At 36.3% G+C, this 26971-nt stretch overlaps 1 protein-coding gene across 1 annotated transcript in view; it reads right to left on the minus strand.

Moving 5' to 3' along the window:
* Positions 1–6047: 6047 nt before the first annotated feature.
* FAAH2 (fatty acid amide hydrolase 2) overlaps positions 6048–26971 on the minus strand; it is a 265152-nt gene continuing 244228 nt past the window's right edge. The window contains exon 10 of the mRNA XM_008058911.2: positions 6048–6481. Coding sequence (XP_008057102.2) covers positions 6306–6481 — 176 coding nt within the window. The 3' untranslated portion in view covers positions 6048–6305. The remainder of the gene's footprint in view (positions 6482–26971) is intronic.

Below are 26971 nucleotides of genomic sequence, written 5' to 3' on the forward strand. Positions count from 1 at the left end.
GTGTGTGTGTGTGTGTGTGTGTGTGTGTGTGTGTGTGTGTGTGTGTGTGTGTGTATGGTCCAAGACACTGATAAAAAAGGTTTCAATGTTCCTTTTGCATTATTCCAATTCTCTTTTCAAATTAGTATACAGAGGTTTAGGACTTGGGGATCCCAATTTTTGAAATTCTTCTAGATCCACATCTCCTCTTGCCCACCCCCAATTTCTAGTCTTCTTGGAGGTTACAATGGGGGGGGGGGCATAGGAGAACAGATCCCAAGGTTTCTTTTTCTCCTCTAGAGTCCCAGATGTTTTCCCTTCCTCATTTCCTGTTTGAAGGGCAAACATAATAAGTGTCCCTGGGAGCCAACAAAGTGTATAATTCATTTCCTCAGATGAAACAGAGGGCTTATTGTTTGCATAGATTACTAAAGTCTGCCAAAACCAGTCCTCACTGGAGTCAATTTTTGGGCAAAACACTGAGGGTTGGCAGATTGGTTCCTTAGTTCATATGCAGCAACAAAATTCAATCATCTTCTTCTTTCCCTTTCCTTTAGTTTTGGAATTATTTTTCCAGTGCTTTAACATTTGCCCCAATGGACAATCTGGGGGAATTTCAAGGGGATCCTTTTGACCTCTTTTCCTAGGCCTAAACTGTTTTTTGGTTACCAGGTGAGCTATGTAGTCTCTGAGTTCCTCCTGAAGTGCTCAACTCCCCATATTGGATGTTTCTTGCAAGCACTGGGACTCTGAGTTTTTCCCAAAGTGCTCAGCCTTCCTTACTGGAGGTTTCTCGCAAATGTTAGGACTGTGAGTTTTTCCGAAAGTGTTCATCTCCCCTTACTGGAGGTTTCTTGCAAGCATTAGGACTCACTTCATATCTTGAGATACGTCTCAACCACACACAAACTCAGAGAATTTCTCTGACCCTCAAGGCAGTACTTACAGTCCAATTTTCCTACCTTGGCTCATGCATGAAGTTACTGGGTTGCTACAGGTGGTTCCTGCTTGTTCAGTGTCTCCTCCTTAGAGTCCCAGATAATGGTCTCAGGTTAATGCAGAGCAGCGGGAACCAGGATTGCCCTGACAGAGTGGGTCACCTAAAACTGGGTGGTATGCATTTCTTTCTCTGACAAAGGTCTGGTCCCAGTCACAGGTCTCCCAGATGAGCCCTCATGGTTGTGGGAGATGGAATCGTACCTCTTCAATTTTGTGGTCAAATCACAACATGGAGACTCAGAGATGAGGGAAGTAAAGAGCATTTTAAATCTTGTTCTTGCAAGTATGGGTGAACCTCAGGTGAGCAGATACACCGAGGCAGTCACAGCCAGTGCATTTATGCCTCTAAAGCACAAGTTCCTGCCCTGGTTCCCCATTGGTTGAGTACTTCAGAGGTTACATCACTTTTCTGGATGCTGCCTGAGCAATAATTTTGTACAAATAAGGTAAAACACAAGAGTTTCTACACAAATAAGGTAAAATACATGTTCTGAATTCTGATTGGGCTTCAATGCCTACTAAAGGAAGCCTGCCAAAACAGAAAGCCCACCAAGAAAGGAGGAAGAACCAGGAAGTGAAGTCACCATTTTGAAAATGAATCACCATTTTATTTCTTATATTATCTCTTCATTTCTTAATTAATTTAGCTAGTGGTCTATCAAGTTTCTTTGTCTTAAAGAAACAACTTTTTGTTTTATTGATCTTTGTATTTTTAATTTGAATTTCATTTACTTCTACTCTGATCTTCATTATTTTTTTTCTTCTGCTAACTTTATTTGTTTCAGAATGGTTTGTTTGTGTTTTTCTAGTTTCTTGAGGAGTGATGTTAGGTTATTAATATGCAACCATTCGTTCTTATTAATGTAGGCCTTAAGTACTATACATTTTCCTCTAAGTATAGTTTTGACTGTGTCACAGGCATTTTGACAAGTTGTTTCATTGTCATTTGTTTCAAGGAATTTTGAAATTTCCATCTTGATTTTATTGTTAACTCAAGGATTATTCCGCAGTATATTGCTGAACTTTCATGTTTTTGTTTGGTTTCAAAGTTCCTCTCAAAGTTAATTTCTAGTTTGATACATTGTGATTTGAGAAGGTGCTTGATTTTATTTTGATTTTCTTGAATTAATTGAGATTTGGGGCCTCGCATATGGTCTAACTTGGAGATTGTTCCATGTGCAGAAGGGAAAATGTATATTCTGTAGTTTGGGGATAGAATATTCTATAGATGACTGATAGTTTATTTCCTCTAGATTCCTGATTAACTCCAATATTTCTTTGTTGATTTTCTGTCTTGATGATCTGTCTATTGCTGTCAGTGGAGTGTTGAAGTCTTCCACTATTATTGTACTTCTGTTTATCTCTTTTTTACCTTCTATTATAATCCATTTTATAAGACTATGGGCTCTGGTGTTAGGCACATATATACTTAAAATTGTTATGTCTTCTCTTTGGATTGATCCCTTTATCATTATATAATAGCCACATTTTTCTTTTTTTACTATTGTTAATTTAAAATCTGTTTTATCTGATATGAGAATGGTTAATCCTGCTCCTACTCATTTTTATTGATATTTACATAAAATACTTTCCTCTATCCCTTTACATTGAGTCTATAGGAGTCTTTGTGAATTAGGTGGGTGTCTTGAAAGTAACAGATATTTGAGTTGTGGGGTTTTCCTAATCCATTCTGCATGTCTGTATACATGTAGTGGGGCTTCAATACCATTTTCATTCACAGGTAATAATAATATGTAAGATACTATTCTATTCATTATACTGTTTTCTGATTTGTTTGTTTGTTTGTTTGTTTATTTATTTATTATATTGTGCTGATGTTCCATAGGCCTGTGAGCTTTATGGCTTCCAGAATTTTTCTACTAGTGTATTCTACCTTTTGTTTCAGTATTTAGAATTCCCTTGAATATTTCTTGTGGTGTTGGTCTAGTGGTGACAAATTCCCTCAATGTTTGCTTGTCTGGGAAATACTTTATTTCTTCTTCATTTATGAAATTTAGTCTTGTTGAATATAAAATCCTTTGCTGACAGCTATTCCGTCTGAGGAGATTAAAAATGGAGTCTCAATCCTCTCCAGCTCATAGGATTTCTTCTAAGAATTGTATGTTAGTCTTGTTGATTTATCTTTGTAAGTTATTTTACACTTTTGTTTCACTCCTCTTCATTTTTTTTCTACACACTAACTGCATAACTTGATAATTATACGCTTTGAGGATAACCTTTTTACAATGAGTCTTCTGGGATTTCTTTGTATTTCTTGTATCTGGTTGGAACACCTATGACCCTTAGGTTTGGATGTTTTACAATACCTTACGTTTCTTGGAGACTTTGTTCCATTCTCTTCATTCTTTTCTTTTTCATTCAATGTCTGATTGGGTTAATTCAAAAATCTTGTCTTCAAGTTTTGAGGTCCTTTCTTCTGCTTGTTCTAGTCTACTGTTCAAACTTTCCACTGCATTTTGCCTTCCCTAAATGCTTTTTTCATTTCCAGAATTTCAACTTGTGTTTCATTTTATGTTGTCTATATCTTTGGATAATTTTCCTTCCATGTCTTCAAAGCGTTTTAAAATCTCTTTATGTTGGTTTTCGATTTTCTCCAGAAGTTCATTGATCAATTCTATAATCAACCTTTTGAATTCTATGTTTGGAATTTCAAAACTGTCATTTTGCTTAGGGTCTGCTGCTGAAGAGTTGGCTGGTTTTTGGGGAGGGTGATGGAGAACTCTGCTTATTCATATTGTTAGAATTATTTTTCGGGTGCCTTCTCATTTGTGTAGACTATTTATATTTGAGGTTGAAAGGTGGCTGATATAGCCACTAAAGTGTTCCCTTGGTTATATATACACTTGATGTCACAAATTTCTCAATTGCCAGCTTGATGGTCTTGCCTTGAGTACCTACACTGGCTTACAGCATACCGATTGGCTGGAATGGCTTGGAAAATGGTGTTTCCTGGGGTTTTGGATCAGGCCTTCCCAAGAGTTGTAGTATTTTATCCAATGTGATGGGCTTTAATGTTGATCTCCTGTCAAGAAGTAGTGCTTGTGGGAGAAAGACAGCTGCTATTGTGGCTGTGGGATTTCTTCCTTTCCAAGGAAGTGCCTAGTCTATCTCAATGGAGGGCAAGGCACTGGGGATTATCGAAGTTTCCTGTCTGTTTTGAACCTTCAAGGAGAGTGTGGTGGATGGAGTTCAAGCACCCTGAAAGACTGCACTTTTGGCTACCTCAGTGAGGATTAGGAGGAAGTCCCATACCACAGGAGTAATGTTGTTATGTAGAGCAGGAACTGAAGAGTTTACATAGGGAGTCAGAGGTGCTATGACAATGACCCCCACCTGGCTTCTCACCTTGGCCTCCAGCTTTTTGCCTTGTGGATGCCAAACTGCAGTTAGCATCAGGGCCTCAGATGTTCTCATGGCAACCCACCCTGGTTAGGAACTGTCTATAGCTGAGGAATTTGTCCCTGGGTCCTGTTCCTACCGAGACTGGCTATAAGGCAACCATGTTGCCCGCAAGTGTTGAATTCCTGGGTAATAGGGGTGGGTGCTTTTTTTACTCCTCCACTACTATATGTGGGCTTTGGCAGAGTATGGCTGTGGGTAAAGCAGTTTCTCATGAAGGAGTAAGGTCTCTCACCGGGTCAATTAAATCTGCAGCAGGAGCACAGAACTCCTCAATTCTCTTCACTCACTTTCCCCACAGCATTTGAAGGCTGCCAGTGTAGGGGATGCGAGCAGGTGAGAATTTGGCTAGTTCCAGCCTAAGTCAATAGATTTATCTTTTATTTGCATTCTGTGGTTATTATTGTTTTTTGAAGAGTCATGGAGCATTCTGCTGGTCTTGCTTCTCGAGTGCTGAGGAAACTCTATCTTGGTTTACTACATAGGAGAAATTCACTTGAGCTGTTTCATGGCAGCTATCTTAGAACTTAAGTTTTATAAAATGTTTATAAATTTGATTTTACCACATGCTTACTTATTATTAGACTGAGATGATGTATGTTTAGCAAGAACACCATAAAATAATGATATTACTGTTTCAGCATATATGAACAGAAGACGTGACATTACTTTTTCCTATTATTTGTTATTCACATTAATATTGAACTTTTGATTATAGGTATGTCTAACATATATCTGCACTATAAAAGTAACATCCTTCACCATTGTACTCAATAAGTTATAAGTGGAAGTATATTTTGATACTACAATTATTCTGTTCCTCAACTGACTTTTACCCATGGTTTTTGGATACATGGATGAGTCATTTAAAAGTTAAGTATATTTTGATGGTTACAAAATTATGACTTTCTAACTCCATTTGGAAAGTCATCATTTTGCAAAATCTATCTATATCTATCTTTTATCTTCATTATCATCTATCTACCTATCTATCATCCATTTCTTTTTCTTCTCTCTGCTTCCATTTGAGTTATAATTCATCACTATCATTAATTTTCATATTCAAATTGTTAAAAATTTAGCCAATGAGAGCTTCATTAAACCAATCCTATGAAATTTTGATATATCCTCTTTCAATTTGAGCATTTCTTATCTTCCTGGTGCAAAAAAAAAATCCAAGTTTATTATATAGTTTCTGTCTTCAAACCATATTTTTCTGCAAAAGGATTTAATTTACTTTGTTGATAGGTATTTGAAAATAAGATCTGGATACCATGTGTGATCATTTACACAGTGGTACCATTGTTTCTAAGACTTCCTAGTGAATAAAACTATGAAATATTTTGGGAGATATTTGAAAAGCTTTTCTTGTTGAAGTTTCATACTTCTTTGTCCCTCTCAAATTATTCACCTGTTATACTAAATTATAGCTCCATGAACATACTGTGCAGTTTCACACTGTTTCTCTGTCACTATAGCTCCTCCTAACTGGAATTCTATTGATTCATGACTTGCCTGGAGAAAACATAACTTTCCTTCAATTTTCAGTTTATGAATCATCTTTTCTATAGAGTTTCTAAAGATCTTCTCATTATCATTGAGTAGTCCCTCCTTTGATTGTCTTACCGTACTCAAAACAGACACCATTACAGCATCTAGAAAACTTTATTGTACTTTATTCATTTACATGACCAATTCTCCAGTAAAATGAAGGCAGGGATCAATTTATTGCTATTTTAGTAAGGCCAACAATTAGTGCAGAAAATAAAAGTAAACATTATAACTAAATGAGTAAATAAATTCTTCAATTACTGTTTCTTCTACATACCAGGTAGATCTCACCCAATTAATAGAAACACACAAACATATACACACAAACACACACACTGACACTGGAGAAGATTCTACTAAAACTTTCCAGGACAAACCCAGCCTCCAAAAGTTTTCTCCAAGTACTGGGCCACAGCCAGGGTCAGGTGATCATTATAGGGTGCTGCCACAACCTGGATGCCTAGAGGAAGTCCGTTGGCATTCAGACCCAGTGGGCACTGGGTCACAGGCAAGCCCAGGGCATTGAAGACAGCTGAAGAAAACAAACAAGAAAATTTTGAGAAGTCAAGACCTGTTCCAGAAAACAGTTTCCTCCCTCATTTAGCCCATAATAAAGATAATAGCTGCAAACATATAATTACAGTTCACTATTTGCTATGAAATCATTTAGGAACTTTAAGAGCATTAAATATTTAAATTGTCAGAATAAACCATTGATATAGGAGCTATTGATTATCCTTGCTTTACCAATGAGAAAAAAAAAAAAAAAACCAGAAGAAGAGAGAAGTTAGATAGTGTATACAAGGTTACCTGGCTAGTAAAAGCTGAAGTTTGGATGTTAATGAAGAAAATATGAATAAGTGCTTAAATGCTTTCTCACTATGATATTTCTAACTTGTCCCCTGTAGTGTTTTCAGAAAAATCAGAGTAAATGCTAAGATAGGGTAATATTATGCTCTCTCTCTTTTTCATTCTCTCTCTCTCTCTAAGTATATATATGTGTATATGTGCCAAAAAATGTACACACAATTTAAGAAATGCTATTTATGTAACATCTCTTTTGAAATTGAATTAAATTACAGTATCAATATGTAGTATGACATCTATTCAACCATACTTCCACTATTTTCTTTGACGGTCCTTCTTGTTTCATGGTGATGATACTATTTATTAGATTAATGTCATCTTTTGAGTGAACATCATACATAAAATGTGTATAAAATTTTTAGGCATTACATATGTATTATATGCATATATATAGTAATAACAGCTTGCACTAATCTAGAATTGCAATTTGAAATAATTTACTTCATTCATGGCGTGATAAAGCTTTATTGCAGCATACTTTATGGTTAATAAGATTTCTGCATTTCAAATGTGCATTTGATTGATAATAAATTTACAAAATTGTGCAACCATTATCACAATATAAATTGAGAGCATATTCATCAGGCCCCCCCAAAAAACTCTAATTAGCAATTACTCTCCATTTACATACTTCCCAAAGTTCTACAAACTATTAAATTTTGTTATGTCTATAAATTTTCTAATGTAAGCATTTCATATAAAATAAAGTATGTAATATGTAGTGCTTTGGATTTGACTTTTTTCACTTAGCATAATATTTCCAAGATTTATTTGTTATTTTTTATTGACAGAGAATATTAAATTGAATAACTAGAATAGATTTTGGTTATTCATTCATGAGTTTGTGGACACTGGTTATAACTTTTTGGCTACTATTAATTATGCTATGAAAATGCAGCACAATTATACATTTGTTTATAAGTTTTTATAGGAGCATACATTTTTATTTCATGAGTGTACAAATATAAGTGAAATTGTTGGGTAATATGATATATTTACACATAACATTTTAATAAAACAATAAAATCTTTTTCAAAGAATCTGCACCCGCCGGGCTCAGTGGCTCAGCCTGTAATCCTGCGCCTTTGGGAGGCTGAGGTGAGTAGATTGCCTGAGCCCGTGGGTTTGAGCCATGGGCAGTGAGACCTCATCTCTACAATAAATCAAAAAATCAGCTGGGCGTGGTAGTGCACGCCTGTAATTCTGGCTACTCGGAAGGCTGAGGCAGAAGGATCGCCGGAGCCCAGCAGGTGGAGGCTGTGGTGGCCGGGAGCGGCCACTGCACTCCAGACTGGGCGACCGAGTGAGACTCCAACTCAAAAAGAAAAAAAAAAGAGTTTGCACCCATTTTACAACAGTCTTTCTAACAGTGTATGAGGTTTCCAGTTCTCCAGATGCTCATTAACACATATTCTTTTTTCTTGTGGCTATTTTAGTGAAGTGCTGCAATTTTAATATACATTTCCCTAATGAATAATAATGTAAAACATCTTTTCATGCACTTATCATCATTTTGTAAGTTTCTTTAGAAAAATATCTGCTGAAATCCATTGGCCCTTTTAAGTTGACTCATTGTCTTATTATTGATTGTAAAAGCTCTTCATGCATTTGGAATATAAATCCCCAGCAAATACACAATTTGCATTTTTTTTTCACCGAGTTTGTGTCTTTCAACTTTATTGAAAGTGCCTTTGAAGAATAAGTTTTTAAATTTTAACAAATTTTTATTTACTTTTTTTTATTTATTGTGCTTTTGGGTGATGTATATAAGAAACCTTGGATACTCGAGGTAACAAAGATTTACTTCTTTTAAAAGAAGTGAGCTGCTCTCAGCTCTCGACTCCAGCCCAGGGAATTCTCGGCTCCCTTCTCCACCCCAAGCCGCTGGCAGCACACCAAATGCAGCACCCAGCTGTATCATTGATTCCCAGTGCCTGACACCAGACATACACTACCAAAGCCCATCACAGTGGCTCATCCATGGTCCTGGACAAGTGGAGTGAAAGGATGAGTAGAGAGGAAGGATCAGCGAAAGAGGAGCCGCACACCACAGCCATTTTCCAGGCAGAGATTCGCATTGCCCCACCCATCTACGAGCAGTCTTCACCTTGGTTTCTAAGGTAACCTCCCCAAGCAGGAGACAGAAGGCCCTCCACTATGCTGAATCAGACAGAGACAACTCAGTCCTGTGGCAGACCTCTCAGGCAGCAAGCCAAGGGAACCAACCCAAGCTATGAGTACATCTACCTGCCTGCAATGAGAGCAAAGGGGACAGGCTAGAGATCAGAGCTGAAGAGACTTTAGACACTCAAGAAAGACTCCAGAGCTAGTCTGGTATCTTATTTTGATTTTATTGTTTTGACTGTTTGTTTTGTTCACTTTTGTTTGATTTTTTAGTTAGATTACTTGTTTGTGTTGGGGGAAAGCACATCTAGAGGCATGATATTATTGAACTGTCTTTGTGTGATTACAGGTATGCTTTAGGGAACTTTATTCATTTTTTACTCTTTTCTGGCCTTGTGTCTCTTTTCATTCGTTAGTTGGTATGTATGTCTGTTTTCCATCTTACTCTTCTCTCTTTCCAACTTTTTCTTGACCCCTCCTTCTTCCATTATTTTCCTTTTTCTTACCTGCTTTTGGTCCAGGGAGCAAACCTAAACCCCACCGCATGGACAGATTGTATCCATACACCTGTTGGTGGATACTGGAATATGCAAATAGATTCTGAATCACAGCTTCCCCTCAATTGAATCCTCAAAACTGCACAAAGTACAGCCCCAAACCACAGACCATTCTCAAAAGTGAACAAAGCCAGAAGATGCTCATAAGGAGGAACAGGAGATTAAACAAAAAGAAGTAAAAGCAATGCCATGTTCCTTGAAAAACAGAATTAAAGAAGGGGAGAGAAAGGGGGAATAAAAAATCTACACAAATGAAGAAAAACCAAAAGGAGAATATGGGTCTCTCACAGAATCCTGGGAAGTCAGACAATGAGAAAACTTACTTCAGAATGCAAACAATGAAGAGCACCCAGAATGACTGGTCTCAAAATACAAACCCAGATATCAAGACATTAATGGACAGAGTAAAAAGAATTGAGGAGAGACAAGAGGAAAGCAGGAAGGAATTGATAACTGAGATCACAGTAGTAAAGACTACTGTGCATGAAATAAATAACAAACTGATAAGCATGGAAAGCAGTATTAGCCAAGCAGAAGAAAGAATCTCAGAACTTGAGGACCAAAATATAGAACTAACCCAAACTGTCAAAAACATAGAAAAGAATCTCAAAAAGAGAGAACAAAACCTTCAAGAGTTGAGTGATTATTTCAAGAGACTGAACATAAGAGTAATTGAAATTCCTAAGGAAGAAAGAGAGACAGAGACTGCCCTGGAACAAACTTTCCATGAGATTATTCAAGAAAACTTCCCTCATCTCATCGGTGATGTGAAAATTCAAAGACAAGTGACTCAGAGAACCCCTGCAAGACAACAAATAAGACCAACTCCCAGACACATAATAATTCACCTAAACAAAGTAGGTAAAAAGGAAAAAATCCTAAAGGGAGCACGAAAAAGGGTCAGATTACCTACCATGGAAGACCAATTAGAATAGCAGCGGATTTATCTACAGAACTTTCAGGCAGGAGAGTTTGGAGCACTATTTTAAAAGTTCTAAAAGATAAACAATTTTAACCAAGAATAACCTACCCAGCCAAGCTCAGCTTTATCAGTACGGAGAATTAAAATCTTTCCCAGATTTCCAATCCCTAAGAGCTTACACGGCCACCAGACCACCTCTACAAGAAAACCTTAAGAAATAATTAAACACAGAAGAAAAGGAAAAAAGAACAACAACATTCTTCAGAAGAGTACAGGAAAAAAGATTAAAAACACACATGAACCAATCCCAAAACCAAAAGAAAAACAACAAACAGGAACAACAACAACTCCATAAGAACCTTATGATAGGGATCTAGTCACACATTTCAATAATTAGCCTGGATGTGAATGGACTAAATGCACCACTGAAAAGAAATAGAATGGCAAAAGGGATAAAAAATCACCAGGCAACAATATATTTCCTTCAAGAGACTGATCTCATTAGAAAGGACACTCACAGACTCAATGTAAGAGAAAGGGAAACAAATTTTCAGGTGAATGGAGCACAAAAGAAAGGAGAAGTCATGATCTTAATCTCAGATGAAATACCCTTCAAGCTATCAAAAATTTAAAAAGATACAGAAGGCCACTACATAATGATAAAAGGTTCAATCCATCAGCAAAAAATATCCATCCTGAACATATATGCACCCAACATAGGAGCACCAACTTTCATAAAGCAGCTCCTAGGTAATCTAAAAAAAGATACTGACTCTAACACTATCATAGTTGGGGAACTTTACTACCCCACTCACAACTCTAGACAGATAATCAGGACAAAAATTCAGCAATGAGATCCAGAACCTCAATGTGAGTCTTGACCAAATGGACTTAATTGATACCTACAGAATGCTCCACCCAACGATCACAGAAGATACGTTCTACTCATCACCACATGGAATGTATTCTAAGATCGAGCACATACTTGGCCATAAATCAAGCATAAACAAATTTAAATAAGATTGAAATTTGCCATGCACCTTCTCGGACCACAGTGGAAGAAAAATAAACACCACCAACAACAAGGTTCTCCCCAAACCCACAAAGACATGGATACTAAACAGCATGATGCTAAACAACTCCTGGTTCAATGATGAAATCAAAACAGAGATTAAAAGATACCTGGAAACAAATGAAAATGAAGAAACATCTTACCAAAATCTCTGGGATGCCATGAAAGGTGTAGTAAGAGGGGAATTCATACCTCTACAAACACACATGGAGGAAATGGTAGAATCACAAGTTAACAGCCTAACAAGTCACCTAAGGAAGCTGGAAAAGCAAGACCACCAAAATCCTAACTTCAGCCGAAGAATCAAGATCACCAAAATAAAAACCTAAATCAGGGACATAGAAGACAAAAAGATAATACAAAAAAAATCAATGAAACAAAAAGCTGGTTCTTTGAAAGGATAAACATGATCGATGATCCCCTAGCTAGACTGACCAAGAAAAAGAGAGAAAAAGCCCAAATAAACACAATCAGAAACACAAAGATGAAGGTCACATCTGACCCTGAGGAAATACAAAACATCATTAGAGATTACTATGTATACTTATATGGAACAAACATGAAAACCTTAAGGAAATAGAAGACGTTCTGACATCACACAACCTGCCTAGGTTGAAACAATAAGTAATGGAGACCCTAAATAAACCAATAATAATCAAGGAAATAGAATATAAAATAAGAAAACTACCTACAAAAAAAAAAAGGCCTAGACCAGATGGCTTTCCAACAGAATTCTATAAGACATTTAAGGAGGAGCCGATACCAATCCTACTGAAAGTATTCCAGGCAATTGAGAAAGATAGAACTCTCCCAAAATCATTTTATGAAGCTAACATCACATTGATACCCAAGCCAGGTAAAGACCCAACAAAGAAAGAGAACTACAGGTCAATATCGTTGATGAAAATAGATGTTAAAATTCTCAACAAGATCCTAGCAAACTGCATTCACCAACACATCTCAAAAATCATCCATCATGACCAAGTAGGCTTCATCCCTGGGATGCAAGGCTGGTTCAACATTCACAAGACCATAAATGTAATTAAATACAACAACTGACATCAAAGCAAAAACAACATGATTATATCATTAGATGCAGAAAAAGCTTTTGGTAAAATCCAGCACCCCTTCTTGATAAAAAATCCTCGAACATTTAGGCATACATGGAACATATCTCAAAATAGTAAAAGCCAACTTCGAGAAACCCACAGCCAGCATACTCCTAAACAGACAAAAATTGGTACCATTTCCCCAGAAAACTGGAAAAAGACAAGGATGCCCACTCTCAACCCTCTTGTTCAATATAGTATTGGAAGTCCAGGCTACAGCAATAAAAAAAAAGAAGGTGATCGAGGTATCCAAATAGGAAAGAGGAAGTCAAGTTATCTCTCTTTGTAGACAACATGATTGTGTACCTTGAAAACCCAAGAGAATCTGTCAAATGCCTCCTTGTACTGATAAAGGACTTCGGCAAAGTCTCAGGGTATTAAATAAATGTGCAAAAGACAATCACATTACTTTACACCAATCAATAATAAACAAACAGAAAACCAAATAAAAAGCACAATCCCATTCACAATAGCCACACAAAAAATGAAATACCTTGGCATCTTCCTAACCAGAGACATAAAAGACCTTTACAATGAAAACTACAAAACACTGCTCAAAGAAATCAAAGATGACACAAACAAGATGAAAAATATCCCATGCTCTTGCATTGGAAGAATCAACATTGTGAAGATGTCCATTTTACCTAAGGTAATCTCCATATTTAATGCAATACCCATCAAATTACCAGCAACAATCTTATCAGATCTAGAAAAAATAATGCAGGACTTCATATGGAAACACATATGACCAAGAATACCCAGAACAATCCTCAAGAAAAAAAAAAAGCAGGAGGTATCACAATACCAGACTTTAAACTTTACTATAAACTACAATAATCAACGCAGCTTGGTACTGGTAAAAGAACAGACCAATGGAATAGAATTGAGATTCCAGAAGCAAAACCTCAATTTCTCAACCAACTCATCTTCAACAAAGCCTGCACCACTCACCACTAGGGAGAGGAGAACCTATTCAGTAAATGGTGCTGGGAAAACTGGCTGACCACGTGCAGAAGATTCAAACAGGACCCCTATCTATACCCATACACAAAATTTAACTCTAAATGGATCATAGACCTAAATATAAAACCTCAAACCATAAGAACTTTAGAAAATATAGGACAAACCCTTATGGAAGTTGGAACTGGCATCCAATTCCTGAGCAAAACCCGAAACACACAGGCCATAAGAGATAGGATAGACAAGTGGGACCTCATTAAACTGGCAAGCTTCTGCAGAGCCAATGAAACCATCAAGAGAGTGGGGAGACAGTCCATAGACTGGGAAAAAGTATTCACCAACTCCATGTCTGACAAAGGCCTAACATCTAGGATCTACGAGGAACTTAAACGTGTGGAAAAGAAAAACAAACAACCCCATTACAAAGTGGGCAAAAAATATGAACAGACACTTCTCAAAAGAAGATATACGAGCAGCCAACAGATACATGAAGAAATGTTCAACCTCACTAGTCATCTAGGAGATGCAGATCAAAACTACACTGAGATACGACCTAACTCCAGTCAGAATGGCCATTATCAATAACTCAAAAAATAACAGATCCTGGAGAGAATGTGGTGAAAAGGGAACACTTCTGTTGGTGGGGGTGTAAACTATTGCAGCCTCTGTGGAAATCAGTGTGGCAATTCCTAAAAGCTCTAAAAACTGACCTTCCATATGACCCCGCAATCCCCCTACTGGGAATATACCCCGAAGAACTCAAATCACTCTATAAAAAACATACCTGCACACGTATTTTTATCGCAGCATTGTTCACAATAGCCAGATCTTGGAACCAACCATGCTGTCCATCAAAAGAGGACTCGATTTTTAAAAATAGGGTACATATACACAATGGAATATTACACAGTAAAAATAAAGAACAAAATCATGAATTTCGCACCAACCTGGATGGAATTAGAATTTATAATACTGAGTGTTCTCTCACAGAAACAAAGATCTGAGTATCACACATTCTTACTCATAAGTGGACCTTGAACAACTACCGTAATACTATTAGAAAAGGATTGCCAGTGGCGGGAAACTATGGGTTGGCAGGGAGGGGAAGGGAGGTGGTATTAATGGTAGTCAATATGTATCTGGGGAAGGGGTGTGCACTCCTCGTCAACAAGGGTCCCTGTACAATGCATATTTGTATACCTAACCCTTAACTGTACCCCACAATTTTAAAGTAAAAAATATGTATTAAAAATTGAATAAAAATAAATGTCAACACCAACAAACTTCCCCAAAATGCACAAAGATATGGACACTAAACTGCAAGATGCTGAACAAATTCTGGCTCAAAACAGATATTAAAATGGAATTAAAAGATTCTTGGAAACAAATGAAAATAAAGATACTTCTTACTACACCTCTGGGATGCCATGAAATCAGTACTAAGCGGGAAATTTTTATGTCTATGAACAGACATCAAGAAAATAGAAAGATCACAAATCAACAGCCTAACAAATCACCTAAGGGAGCCAGAAAGGTAAGACCACCAAAAACCTAACTTTAGAAGACGAATCCAGATCCCCAAAGTAAAAGCCCCAATATGGGGGACAAAAGGCAAAAATATCATAGAAAAAAATTAATGAACAAAAAGCTGGTTCTTTGAAAGGATAAATATCTTTGAAAGGATAAATACCCCCTAGCCAGAATGACCAGGAAAAAGAGAAAGACCAAATAAACATAATCAGAAATGCAGAAGATCAAGTAACAATTCACCCCAAAGAAATACAAAAGCTTATCAGAGATTAATATGCACACCTGTATGAAAACAAACTCAAAAACCTAAATGAAATGGAAGACTTTCTTACATCACACAACCTCCAAAGTTTGAACCATGAAGAAATTGAGACCCCAAATAGACCAATAACAACCCCTAAAATTGACCCCATCCTAAGAAAACTAACTACCAAAAAAAAAAAAAAGCCCAGAACCAGATGGCTTCCCAGCAAAATTCTACAAAACATACAGGGAGGAGCCGTTACCAATCCTATACGAAGTATTCCAGACAATTGAGAAAGACAGATTCTCTCCAAATAATTTTATGAAGCTAACATCACATTGATACTCAAACAAGGTTAAGATCCAACAAAGAAAGAGAACTACAGGCCAATTTCCCTGATGAAGATAGATGCAAAAATTCTCAAAAATATTCTAGTAAATCAGATCCAACAACACATCTCAAAAATAATCCATCATGATGAAATAAGCATCATCCCTGGGATACAGGGCTGGTTCAACTTCTGCAAGAAAACAAATGTAATTAAATATATGAAAAGATGTAAAAACGAAAACCGCATGATTATAACATTAGATGCAGAAAAGACTTGATAAAATCTAGCATCTCCTCTTGATAAAAGCATTGAGCACTCAGACATGTAGGAAGCATACCTCAAAATAGTAAAAGTCATCTTTAATGAACCCACAGCCCACAAATTGCTAAATGGACAGAAATTGGAAGCATTTCCCATGAAAACTGGAACAAGACAAGTCTGCCCACTCTCACCCCTCCTGTTCAACATAGTGTTGATAGTCCTAGCTAGAGCAATCAGACAAGAGTAGAAAATCAGGGGTATCCAAATAGAAAAAGCAGATACCTCCTTGCTGATGATATGCTTCTATACCTTGAATATACCCAATAGAATCTGTCAAAAACCTCCTTGCCCTGATAAAAGACTTTGGCAAAGTCTCAGGGTACAAAATAAATGTGCAAAAGACGGTCACATTTTTACACATTGACAAAAAATAGGCAGAGAACCAAATACAAGGCATAACCCCTTTCATAATAGCCACAATAAAATGAAATACCTCAGCATCTTCCTAACCAGAGAAGGGAAAGATCTTTATGACAAAAACTACAAAACACTGCACAAAGAAATCAAAGAAGACACAAACAAATGGGAAAATATTCCATGCTCAAGAATTGGAAGAATCAACATCGTTAAGCTGTCCATCCTACCAAAGGCAATCTACAGATTCAATGCAACACCCATTAAATTATCAACACCATTGTTCTCAGACCTGGAAATGACAATACAGAAATTCATATGGATATTCTCACTCATAAGGGGACCCTGAACATTTACCATAATACTATAAGAAAGGAATTGGCAGTAGTCAAACAATGCTATGGCATCTATGGGTGGAGCACATAACATTAATAAGTGTACCTGATCTCAATCCAGGTAAAATGGGGACCAAAGGCAGGCCCAAACTTTACCTGTACAGTGACCACTTGTACATATCTAATTCTGAATTGTATCCCACATATTTAAAATAAAATAAATTTTAAAAAATTAATTCACATGGAAACATAAAACACCATGAACAGCAAAAACAATCCTCAGCAAAAGAATCAATGCAGGAGGGATCACACTCTCACACTACTATAAGGCCACAATAATCAAAACCGCCTGTTCTTGTATCAAGAACAATGGTATATAGACCAATGGAACAGGATAGAGATTCTGGAAGCAAAACCTCAATTTCCCAACCATCTCAACTTCAACAAAGCCTACATGAACAACCACTGGGGAGAGGAGATTCTATTCAGTAAATAGTGTGGGGGAAAACTGGCTGACCATATGCAGAAAATTGTACCATAATACACCAAAATCATAGAACTAAATGTAAAATCTCAAACTGTAAGAATCTTTAAAAAATGCAAGAGACACCCTTACAGAAATTGGGATAGGTAACCAGTTCCTGATCAAAACCCCAGATGCCCATACAATAAGAGATAAGATAGACAAGTAGGACCTCCTCAAACTGAAAAGGTTCTATAAAGCAAATGAAACCATCAAGAGAGTGGAGTGACAGACCACAGAATGGGAAAAAAATATTTGTCAACTGGATGTATATTTGACAAAGGGCTAACATCCAGGATCTACAAGGAACTCAAACATGCCTAAAGGAAAAAACAAATAGCCCTATTAAAAAGTGGGCCAAAAATATGAATAGACACTTTTCAAAAGAAGACATATAAGCAGCTAATAGATACATGAAAAAATGTTCAGCCTCACTAATCATCAAAGAAATGTAAATTAAAACCACACTGAGATACCACCTAATTCCATTCAGAATGGATATTATCAATAACTCTAAGAACAACAGAGGCTGGAGAGGATGTGGGGGAAAGGAAAGCTTCTACACAGTTGGTGGGAGTGTAAACTAGTATAGCCTCTGTGGAAAGCAGTGTAACAATTTCTAAAAGATCTAAAAATCGACCTTCAATATGATCCAGCAATCCCCCTTCTGGGAATATGCCCAGAGGAACTCAAATCATTCTACAAACAAGATACTTGCACATGGATGTTTATTGCAGCAATATTCACAATAGTAAAAACATGAAACCAACTGTGCTTCCTGTCGAAAGTAAGCTGGATAATGATGGACTGTTATGCAGTCATAAAAAAGGACAAAATCATGAACTTGGCAGCAACTTGGATGTATTTAGATTCTATCATACTCAGTGATCTATCACAGAAACAAAGAACTGAGTACAACATATTCTCACTCATAAGCAGACGCTGAACTACTATCATAATACTGTAAGAAAGAGATTGGCAGTAGCAGGACACTGCCGGGAGGGGGCACATTTCATCAATATGGGTACATGATCTTAAACGAGGTGAATTGGGAGCCAAAATCAGTCTTTACCTGTACAGTGACCATTTGTACACCTAATCCTGAATTATACCCCATATCTTTAAAATAGAAGAAAGAAAGGAAGGGAGGGAGGGAAGAAGGAAGGAAGGAAGGAAGGAAGGAAGGAAGGAAGGAAGGAAGGAAGGAAGGAAGGAAGGAAGGAAGGAAGGTGAAATCAGGACATTTGAAGTTTTATAGAGAAACAAAAGATAAAAAATAAAAATAATAAAGAAGACCTGAGAATTATCAGACACTAGCAGGATAACTAATGTTTGAAAAATAGAAGTTGCGGAAGAAGAGAAAAAAGTCTCAAAAAGAATATTTAAGAAAAAATATGACAAGAATGCTCAATCTGATCACTTATTTTCAATATTATTAAAAGTCTTGGCTAAAGCAACAAGCAAAAAATAAATACATAAATAAAGGCACCCTCATAGGAAAGGAAGAAATGTAATTATCTCTGATAGTTGATAGAATGATCTTATATAGAGAGAATCTTATATACTTCAACAAAAAAGCTGTTAGAACTGATAGATAAATTCAATATATGTGTAAGATACAAAATTCAACACATAAAATAAGTAGTATTTCTATATCCTGATAACAAACTATCAAAAAAGGAAATTAGAAAACCAAACCCGTTTTCTTTTTTCTTTTTCTTTTTCTTTTTTTTTTTTTTTTTGAGTTGGAGTCTTACTCTGTCGCCCAGTCTGGAGTGCAGTGGCCGCTGCCGGCCACCGCAGCCTCGACCTGCTGGGCTCCGCGATCCTTCCACCTCAGCCTTCCAAGTAGCCGGAATTACAGGCCTGCGCTACCACGCCCGGCTGATTTTTTGATTTATTGTAGTGAGGAGGTCTCGCTGCCCAGGCGTGTCTCGAACCCGCGGGCTCAGGCAATCCACTCATCTCAGCCTCCCAAAGGCGCGGGATTACAGGTCTTTTTTTGTTTTGTTTTGTTTTGTTTTGAGTTGGAGTCTCACTCAGTCGCCCAGACTGGAGTGCAGTGGCCGCTCCCAGTCACCGCAGCCTAGACCTGCTGGGCTCCGGCGATCCTTCCGCCTCAGCCTTCCAAGTAGCTGGAACTACGGGCGCGCGCTACCACGCCCGGCTAATTTGTTTTTTTTTTTTTTTGTAGAGATGAGGTCTGGCAAAGATGCCCAGGCGGTTCTCGAACCCGCGGGCTCAGGCAATTCACTCACCTCCGCCTCCCAAAGCGCGGGATTACAGGCTGAGCGACCGAGCCCAGCCCAAACCCATTTTCAATAGTTACAAAAATTATTTAGTAAATTTAACCAAGGGAGTGAACGAAGGGTATGCCAAAAACTATTCAATACTGATAAAAGAACTTTGAGTAACACAAACAAAAACATATTCTGTATTAATGGACTCTAAGAATTAATATTGTTGAAATGCCCATATCACCCAAGCAATCTATGCAGTTAATGTAATTCCTAACAAAATTACAATTATAGTTTTTGAAGAAAAAGAAAAAAGTTCTTAAATTTATATGAAACCATAAAACACTCCAAATAGCCAAAACAATATTAGGCAAAAAAAAAAAAAAAAAAGAAAGAAAGAAAAGATGAAAATCTTTCTGAAATTACACTTGTTGATTTCAAAATATCTTATAAATCAATAGTAACAAAAAGAGCATGATACTGGTATAAAAACAGACACATAGATGAATGAACATAATAGAGAGACTAGAAATAAGCCTACACATTTATGGTTAATTAATTTTTTATAAAGTTGCCAAGAACAAACAATGTAGAAATAACAGTCTCTTCAATAAATGGTGCTGGAACAACTGGATATCCACATGAAGAAAAATTAAATTTGATCCTCATGTCACAGTATGTACAACAATTAATTCAAAATGGATTAATGACTTAAATATAGGAACTTAAATGGTAAAAATATCAGAAATCATAGGAAAATGTTACACTATACTAGTTTAGGCAATGGTAGATTTTTAATATTATCTGAAAAGGGCTGGTGACCAAAGCAAAAATTGTCAAATGAGATTGCATTAAGCTAAAGGTTTCTTCACAGTAAGGGAAACAACAAAGTAAAAAGACAATAGAAGACAATACAGAATTCAAACAACTGAACAGCAAAAAGAAAATAACCCAATTAAAAAATGGGTAAAGGGTTTTTAAAAATTCCCAAAAAGACATACAACAAACCAACAGGTTAATGCAAAAATGCTCAGTGTTACTAGTCATTAGGGAAACATAAATTAAAATTACAATTAGCTGTCACCTCACATCTTTTCAAATGGCTATTAGCAAAAACATGAAAGAAAAGTAATGGCAAGGATGTGGAAAAAGATTAGTATGCACTCTCTTGGCTGTAATGTAAATTAATAAGGTTATTTTATTAATTAATGAGGTTCCTCAAAAAAATAGAATAGAATTTCTACATAGACCAACAATCTCACTACTGGGTATATACTCAACAAAAATTGAAATTAGTATGCCAAACAGATATCTTCACTTTCATGTTCGTTACAGCACTACTCACAACTTAAGCATTCATGAATTAAAGAAATGTGTTATATGTACACGACGGAATACTATTTAGCCTTGAAAAGGTAGAAAATGCTACCATTTGAGGCAACATGAATGAATCTAGAAGACATTACATTAAATTAGGTAAACCACACACACAAAAAGACAAATACCACATAATCTCACTCACATGTGGGATCAAAAACCACTGAAGTCATGAAAGTAGAATAATAGTTACCAGGCATTGGGGGAAAAGGTGAGGAAAAGAATGAGGAATTGTTGGTCAAATGATGTAAAGTTTCAGATAGACAACAGGGATAAGTTTGAGAACTATTGTACAGCAATATGAATATATTCAGTAAGTATTCTGTATTCCCAAATAAGAGGACAAATTTCATATGTCTCACCACAATGAAATAAGTGAGGTAATTAATACATTAATTAGCTTGAATTAGTCATTTCACATTGTATATATATGAAATTATCATACTGCATGAATATAAGCAGTCTAACTGACTCATAACTAGTCAGATAAAATAATATCAATTTTAAAATAAACTGAATATAAATGTAAGGAATTTATTTCTGTATTCTCAATTATATACTTTATATAATATTGATCTATATGTCTATCTATCCTCATGCCAGTATCAAACTTTGTTAGTTACTCTAGCTTTATAGATAGTTCATTTCCTTTCAAGATTGTTTTGGCTACTTTGGGTTCATTGCATTGCATTTCAATACAAATTTTGGGGACAACTTAATATTTGAAAGAAGAACAAGTAAGTTTTCATAAAGATTGCATTGAAACTTTAGATCAATTTGAGAATCATTGCAATATTAATATTAAACCTTCTGATTCATAATTATGAGATATCTTTCCATTTATTTAGGTCTTCATTAATTATTTTCAGAAATGCTTTCTTTTTATATTTTATTTTAGAATTGTGGGGTACAAGTGATGATTTGCTACATAAGTAGGTTGCATGCAGGTGAAGTATGGGCTTCTAGCTAGCCCTCACTTCCCCTGGTTGTTGACTAAGTACTCATTGTGTTGTCATATGTTCTCCTCCCTCTTTCCTCCCTCCTTTCCTCCCCTGATCAGAGACTACCAATCCCACCCTTGTGCTAATGTGAATAGTGTTCAGGGCCCGCTTATGAGTGAGAACATGCAGTATTCAGTTGTTCCTGTGATAGTTCACTTAAGTATCATGGTATCCAACTGCATCCAAGTTGCTGTGAAGGCTCTGATTTTCTTCTTCTTCATGGCTGTGTAATAGTCCATCATGTATATGTACCACATTTTCTTTATCCAGTCCACTCTTGATGGGCAACAGAGTTGGTCGCATATTTGTGCTGTTATGAATAGTGCTGCAATAAACATGTGTGTTCACGTGTCTTTTTGATTCTCTGGGTATATTCCAAGAAGAAGAATTGCTGGATAGTATGGAAATTCAACTTTTATTTTATTTTTTAGAAATTGCCACATTGCTTTCCATAGAAGTTGAACTAGCTTACATTTCCACCAACAGTGTTGAAGAGTTCCCTTTTCTCCACAGCCATACCAGTACCTGTTATTTTTTGAGTTATTAGTGATACACATCCTTATGAGAGTTAAGTGTTATCTCATTATCGTTTTCATTTGCATTTCTCTGATGATTAGCAAAGCTGAACATTTTTTTCATCTGTCTGTTGGCTGTTATCTTTTTTCCTTTGCGAAGTGTCTGTTCATGTCCTTTGCCCATTTTTAATTTTTTAAAAATTCAGTTTGAGTTCCTTGCAGATCCTGTCAGATGCATAACTTAATCTTTTTAGATGCATAACTTGCAAATATTTTTTCCCCTTCCATGGGTTGTTTCTTTACTCTCTTGATGGCTTCTTTTTAATTTGATGGGATCCCACCTGTCTATTTAAGCTTATAGCATTTGCTTTTGGAGACTAGGTCATGAACTCATTGACTACTATGATTTCCAGACGAGTGTTAACTATGTTTTCTTCCTGGATTTTTATAGTTTGAGGTTTTACGTATAGGTCCTTGATCCATTTTGAGTTGATTTTTTTTAACATGGTGATAGGAGGGGTCCAGTTTCATTATTCTGCATGTGGCTAGTCAGTTTTCCCAACACCATTTGCTAAATATGGTCTCCTTTCCCCAATGGTTATTATTGATGGCTTTGTCAAAGATGAGCTTGTTGAGGGACTGTGTTTTTACTTTCAGAATCTCTGTTCTGTTCCACTGGTCTATGTGCCTATTCCTGTACCAATACCATGTCATCTTTGTTACTGTGCCTTATAATAAAGTTTGAAGTTTGGAAATGTGATACCTCCAGCTTTGTTCCTTTTTCTGAAGATTGCTTAGGCTATTTGTGATCTTTTCCATTTTTATATAAATTTCTGTATTGTTTCCAGGTCTGTGAAAAAATGATGTTGATAATTTGATGGACATTACATTGAATGTGTAGACTGTATTTTGTAGAAACCTCTTTTGTTAAATTTATTCCTAAGTATTTTACCATTTTTGCTGCTATTATGAATGAAAATGCCTTAATTTTGTGTTCATATTTTGTTGGCTTGTATAAAAATACAATTGAATTTTGTACACTTACCTTTTATTTTATGAGTTTGCTGAACTAGTTTAAGCATGTTTAAAAATTATTTACTGGTTATTATGAGAAATTCAAAGAACAACAGATGTTGGTGTGGTTGCAGAGAAAAGAGACATTCATCCACTGTTGGTGGGATTTTAAACTAGTTCAACCTCTATGGAAAACAATAAGGAGATTTCTAGAATTACTATTGGGTCCAGCAATTCCACTACTAGGGATCTACTCAAAGGGAAAGAAATCATTATATTTTTAAAAAATACCTGTACTCATATGTATTGCAACATTATTCACAATAATGAAATCACAAAACTAAACTATGTGCCCACACACAATTGATTGGATAAAGAAAATGTGGTATATATACTTGATGGAATACTACACAGCCATAAAAGAGAATGAAATAATGGCCTTTGCAGAAATACGGATGGAGTGAACTAACTCAGAAACAGAAAACCAAGCACCGCATGTTCTCACTCATATATGAGAGCTAATTGATCACAAAGATGAAAATAATAGGCACTGGGGACACAAATAAGGGAGGAGGGGAGGCAAGTTAGGGTTCAGAAACTACTTATGGAGCACAATGTTCATGTATTTGCGGAATGGGCATCCTGAGACCCAATCTCCATCTCTACCCAATACGTCCATGTAGCAAACATGCATGCGTAACCATAAATCTAACATTTAAAAAATTCTTTAGAATTTTGTGCATACTAATCATGCATTTAGTAAATAAAGACCATTTTACTCTTTTAAAAATCTGGATGCCTTTTATTTCACTTTCCTTAATTAATTGCACTCACTAGAACTTCCAGTACAATGTCAAATACAGTTGGTTAAAATATAGGAGAATGGGCATCCTTGTCTTGTTCCAGATTTTTCTAAGGAAAAAAATGACTTCACTATTAAGTATGAAAGTAGCTTCATTCTTTTGTTGTTGTTTTGGTTTGTTATTGTATACTATCTTTATTAAGTGGAGGATGTCCTCTTCTATTTCTAGTTTTTTAAAAATTTTTTTTTAAGCCATGAATGGATGTTGAATTTTTAAATATTTTTGTATGTAAATTGAGGATTTTTATGTTCTTTACTTTAATAGTATGGTATATTACATTAAATGATTATTGCTTGCTAAAACAATTTTACATTCCTAAAACTAATCCTATTTGTCTTCATGTATAATTCTTTTTATCTTGCTACATTTTGTTTGCTAATATAGTGTTTATCATTTTTTTTCATCTATATCAAGAAGGGATATTGATTTGTGGGGTTTTTAATGCATTTATCTAGCATTGTTGTCAGTTACTGGCCTCATAGGAGAAAGTAAGAAAGAAAGGGAGGAAAGGAATACTTTATTACTGACCATATTGACCAGATAGAATAAATTCAAAAGGGTTTTATCTTTTTTTTGTAAAAGAGTTTGTGAAAGATTAGCATTAATTATTTCAATATTTTGTAGAATTTACCAGTGAAGTAATCCGAATCAAAATTTTGTTTATGCAAAGCTCTAAAATTACTAATTAAATCTTTTAACTTGGTATAGGTTTTCTATCTTTTCTCTAGTCAGTTTCGGCAGTTTGTGACATTGAAATAATTTTTGTTTCATCTTCGTTTTCTAACGTTTTGGTATATACTTGTATATGACATTTCTTTACACTTTTTTTAAGAATTAAGTTTGGCAATAATGTCCCCCATTTATCTTGATTTGTGTTTTTCTTTTTTTGTTTCTTTTTTCTTTTTGTCTTGATCAGGGAAGCTAAATGATTGTCAGTTTTTTTTTTTCACTTTATTAAAAAGATGTGAGGTACAAGTCAGGATTAGGTACATAAGTAATCTATGTGCAGGTGAAGTTTGGGCCTCCAACTGGTCCTCACTTCTCCTGGTTTAGGACCAGGTATTTTCTGTGTTGTTGCATGCTCTTCCTCCCTCCCATGGCAGTGTCCTGCCACGCGGATCCTTCCCTTGTGCTACCATGATTAATGTTCAGGTCCCACTTTTGAGTAAAAACATGTGGAATTTAGCTCTTTGTTTCTGTGACAGACCACTAAGTATGATTGTCTGCAAATTCATGGACTTCATAGCAAATTGGACGAAGTTGAAGACAATCATACTTAGTGGTCTATCTCATTTGTCAGTTATTTTTGTTTTGTTTTCAAAGAACCAACTTTTGAAAATCAACAACATGGTGGGAAAAACATCTGACTCTCTCTCCTCCAATAAATGCACCAAATAAACATTTACACTCAGATCAATTCCTTCCAATCAAAAGTCATAAACTAACTGAGAGACTCCTGCATACTGAGCAACTGAGAAAATGTTCATATTGAAACAGGTAAGGAAAGTAGAATCACACAGACCTCATTCTGAGCACAGCACTTTACAATTGGAAGGAAATCACCAACTTTCATCTTCTTCATGAAGAGTAAAGGGTTTGGAACACATTTGCAGTGTGCAAACTTTTATGATCCCCACAGTTGGGACTCAGCGTTTGCAAGTTTCCCTGGAGTGTAGAGAGCAGCAAGTTGGTTCTGAATGGGTAAGTGAGCATATCCAGTGGCCATAGGCCCTACAATCAGTCCATCTTCCAGCTCCTCCCTTGAAAGGCTTTATTTGTACACTTTTTTAGCTGCTGGCTGAGGGTCAGGCTTCTAACTAGACAGTATCCGGAAGCTGAGAGAAAGATGAACAATAAACTTTCTCAAGCCTGAGGAAACACTTTGGCTCTCTATTTTATTTCCTCTTTTATTGGACTTATAAAGTGCACCTATGTCTTTGCTTGATAATGCTCCTTAAGTTCCATAGACTTTGTTTATTCTTATTCATTGTTTTTTCCTTTTTGTTCTTTAACTGGATAATTTTAATTGACATTTATTTCCCCTGATTCTTTATTTTGCTTAATATAGTCTGCTGTTGAATCTCTCTATTGAATTTTTCAACCCCATCGTATTTTTCACACACACAAAAAAACTTTCACGTTAGCATAGTCAGAGATTCTAGGTGAGCAGGCTGGTAGGGTTTTAGGTGGGTCTGCTTCTGGGTCCATGAGTAGGCCTGCAGCCTGCACCTGTTGGTGAGTAGGCCTGCTGCTGGGTTCTGTTAACAGGCAGACCTGTTGCCAGTGACCATGGGCAGTCAGGTCTCAGTCTGAGGACCATAGGTGGGCAGGCCTGGTGCTGAGGTTTATAGGCAGATGAGCCTGCTGTAGAAATACCTGCACTAATTCTTGATATCCCCCATGTCTTTTCTGTGTTCTCAGATACCCTGACATAATCCCCTCAGTGCTCATGGTGGGGTTGAACACAAGCAGTCCACTCATGTAGTTCCTTGAAATGGTGGGATAGCTAGAGGTTCACTTTATTGTCTCTCCTTCTACAAGAATCTACAGACCAAAGGTCTGTTTCTTCGCTTTGTGGTGTTGGCTTGGTAAAGGGGTGATATGCATAAAGCAAAAGTGTTCCTATCCTGTTCAATGTAGCTTTTCATGTTTTTTGTTTCACTGTTGTGCTGTAATCTCTCAGATTCTAGAGCCCTTATAACATGTCTTTTATCCATGGCTATTAAATTGGTGTTTCTTTAAAGGGATGAGAGCTGGGACCTCTTA

The sequence above is a fragment of the Carlito syrichta genome, unplaced genomic scaffold (genome assembly GCF_000164805.1).
Source record: "Carlito syrichta isolate Samal-C Ts95f unplaced genomic scaffold, Tarsius_syrichta-2.0.1 Scaffold303647, whole genome shotgun sequence".
Classification (NCBI taxonomy): Eukaryota; Metazoa; Chordata; class Mammalia; order Primates; family Tarsiidae; genus Carlito; species Carlito syrichta.